General features: G+C 34.8%; 1 protein-coding gene across 1 annotated transcript; it reads right to left on the bottom strand.

Annotated features, from left to right (window-relative positions):
* Positions 1–795: 795 nt before the first annotated feature.
* On the bottom strand, positions 796–2,700 carry LOC140974363 (xyloglucan galactosyltransferase XLT2-like). Its single transcript, XM_073437757.1, has one exon. The coding sequence runs from the start codon at positions 2,580–2,582 to the stop codon at positions 1,119–1,121; it is 1,464 nt and encodes a 487-aa protein (XP_073293858.1). The 5' UTR covers positions 2,583–2,700; the 3' UTR covers positions 796–1,118.
* Between the last annotated feature and the right edge of the window lie 823 nt (positions 2,701–3,523).

Below are 3,523 nucleotides of genomic sequence, written 5' to 3'. Positions count from 1 at the left end.
AAAGAAGAATTTTCTCTTGGTTTAGTCGACAAAGAATTCTTCTTGGTCGACCAACAAAATTTTGGTTGACCAAGAAAATTGTTGGTCGACCAAGAAAATTAATCTTGATCGAACCATAATACTTGATCGACCAACTTAATTTTGATCGATCAATTTTTCTGGATGGACTCTTATTTTTTCTCAAAGTAGATTTTGGGTCGACTAAATTGGTTTTGAGTCGACAAATCACGATTTGGGAAAAAAGACTCGTAAATTTTAATTGGGGGAAGATGTGTGTCGACCGAGAATATGTGTGTCGATCGAAAAGAAAAAGAAGGAGAGAATTAATTAAGTTATAGAATTTAATTGCATTTAATGCAATAACATATCAAAGTGTTTTATATCTAGTCATTTTAAATATATTACAGATTTTGGACCATAGGACTAGATAAAATCATTCTGACAATGTTTAAAAAGATCAAGCTGTTTGTGCTAAAAAGTCATAGGTGCAGATGTATTTGAACTCAAGTTACAAAGTTATCATATGTCAAAATTGATCGACAGTCCAAAGTATTCAAATCGTTGAAAATAAAATTATACCGTCAGTAGTTAGAAAATAGTTAAATCTAAAAAGATACTAAAGTCAATCTGTTCAAGTAGTTGTCTTGGAAAAATTACACAGTATTCTACCAATCTCGAATGACAAAAAAACTATCTAATTCGGATATGATGCATTAACTTTATGGAAAGCAAATTACTTGAAGTATCAAAAGAACAAACAACATTAATGAATATTTAATGATATGAAATGACATGTCCATTCTCTCGAAAAACTGTACAAATTATTGTTGTAAAGTAAATCTGACATCTGGAGTCTTTCAACTATAAAATACAGATTAAAAAAATATGAAATATGTCTCAACTAACAGCAATTATTCTTTAAGTCTCCATATTTCAAAGTTCTCGAGCACAATTAATCTTTCGATTTCTAGCGACTCATTCAATCACACGTTATACACTTTTTTAACATATAGATTTTTCTCTGTTTTTTTTTTTTACAATTTGAGCGTTACTTATGATACGCCAGACGCGCGATTTTGAACATTCTTAACGAGATAAATAATCTGATTCACACCTATTTAATGAATCTGGCTTTGAGCATGCTCCACCCCTTTTTGCACCTTAAACCTCTTCAGTACTCCATCGATAACAATATCAAAGGCGTCTTTGGCATACCCTATTTCTTGATCTTTACGCATCGAACTATACAAGAAATTTGGTACAAGATTAATAACCATTTCTCTCATCTTTTTTACCTCATCTCTAGTGTACCCTTCCAACACTTCCCTTATCGATGTCCCATTTCTTACATCTCTCCAATCTATAAAAATCGTGAACTTCTCCGGTTCATTGCCCAAGAACACCTCGTATTGATCGTATATACTTCTTTTCCAGAAGAAAACGGGAATTGAACCGGCCAACATGCAATCAAACATCGACTTTCTTGTGTATGTGTCACCCCTAGGCTGCAAACAGAAGTCCGAGTCCAAGAACCCTTCAAGAATTTCCGACGTCCCGTCAGAACACCGAGTCCCCGAGCAGTCGACAACACGACAAGACCCTGACTCGTTGTAACAATGATCCATCAACACTGTCCTAAAATCACCCTTCAAATTTCGTTTTGCACCAACAAATGTGAACAAACTTGTTCTATTACGAGTTCGTACAAAATTAAGCCATTGATCCAATTCTGACCTTGACCTTGGATGAAATCCGGTGGGGTAGGGTACGCCGATCTCTAGCTTATCCCACGGATCTCTTTCTAGCGACAGACGTAGGATGCGTTTCATCAACGGCATGTATACAAAACCAGAACCCCAATCTTCATCGGTGGAACGTCGAAAATCCCAAGTCGGCCTACCAAGCATGATGAAGTGATCCGAACCATTGTATTTCTTGAAATGGGCTTGATTTTTTACCCACCCGAGTAGCTTCTCGCATTGCCAATCACGCTCTTTCGCCGAGTAATTCTTGAAAAAATACTTGGCCACCGCGAGTCCAGCGTAAAAAGGGATGTAGAATGCCGTAGCAGAATCCGGCTCCCTAGTCCTACACTTGTGCTTCAGTATTCTATCATGGTAAATGACCTCGGCTGCAAACATGTCCGTCCAATACCAAGCCGGAGCAAGATTTTCCGGCACGACACGCGAGAGGCCAAAAGCTCTCGGGCCAAGCCCGACATTGGAAATCGAACGGCAGCGGGATTGCCATCTGTTTAACTCGTGACAGTTTTCTAGCAACTCTTTGTTAAACATGGCGGGAAGTTCATATACATAAACGTAACCATAGTCGCATTCCTTCACTTCTGGGGGCGGCAATGGCGTAATCTTTTCTTCTGTAATTTGCTGAACGGATATGGATATTGATGGAACACGAAAAATAAAGTGCAGGATTAAAACCTGGATGACAAGGATTGCGAATAGCAGGAAAATTTTAAACAAGAAATCAACCGCTAATGAACTCTTGGATTGCATGTTTTTTGGATAAAATAATTTCTTATCCTTTTTACGGGATTGGGATTCAGAGGATGATGGATCCGGCATGGGATTATGAATCGAAGCATGTAATGAAATTTTTTGGAATATGAGATTAATTCAAAGGAGATGGATGTGTTGACTGTTGTATAACTAGGCGGCTGATAAATAAATAATCAAGCTAATTTAGAGATGAAAGCTCCAGGAGTTTGCTTGTAAATCTGGAGAAAAAATATTACATGGCTTTAAACAATAAAAGAAAAATCAATGTACATAAATAATTGATTTTAAGATAATTATATTTTTGCTTTGCATTTTTTTCGGTATCTATCCTCTATATTATCAAATTCCATTACTAGTTAATTCGATATTTTCTGATTTTTGCAATTTTCATTTAGAGAATTGACGTGACACTGCACACAACAATACCACATCAAGTTTATATTGTTACAACGTCAACAACACATTGAAAAATGACTAGAGTCGAAAAAAAGGGATCAAAATATAAAAACAAATATATACTAACTAAACTTTCCCATCGATTTTATTTATTGAAATAAGTTTCGGTTTGATTTTTTAAAAGTTTGACATGGACAAAGAGGTAATATAAATTATTACTAGCTACCTTTTCTAAGCGACAACTCAACTAATTGTCATGATATTTAAATTTTAAGGGAATGTTGATGTATTTTTAAGTACTATTTCATTTTCGAAGCTACAATATATGTTAAATTCTTGGAAATATATGCAATATGTGATAGCTATATGACAACAATTGTTCTCTACAATCAATATAATATAATTTTTAGAAAACTTTGTCGTGGGAATTACTCCACCGTTCAAAAATCTTAAAATAAATATCGTCGGTTGTAAAATTTATATTTTACATATTATAAGCAATCCATAAGTTGTAATAATAAACAAATGTTTTTTTTCAGGAAAATAATAACCAATTTAAATGAACGAAACTGTGGCAATTTACTCCAAATTAAGTACTCGGTTTTGTGTTT

Source organism: Primulina huaijiensis, chromosome 3 (assembly GCF_012295235.1).
Source record: "Primulina huaijiensis isolate GDHJ02 chromosome 3, ASM1229523v2, whole genome shotgun sequence".
NCBI classification, from domain to species: Eukaryota; Viridiplantae; Streptophyta; class Magnoliopsida; order Lamiales; family Gesneriaceae; genus Primulina; species Primulina huaijiensis.
Note: the sequence above shows the minus strand (reverse complement) of the source record. Positions and strands in the feature narration are given on the sequence as shown.

Coding starts and splice junctions, on each gene's coding strand:
- LOC140974363 (XM_073437757.1), bottom strand. CDS start 2,582: ATGCCGGATCCATCATCCTCTGAATCCCAATCCCGTAAAAAGGATAAG.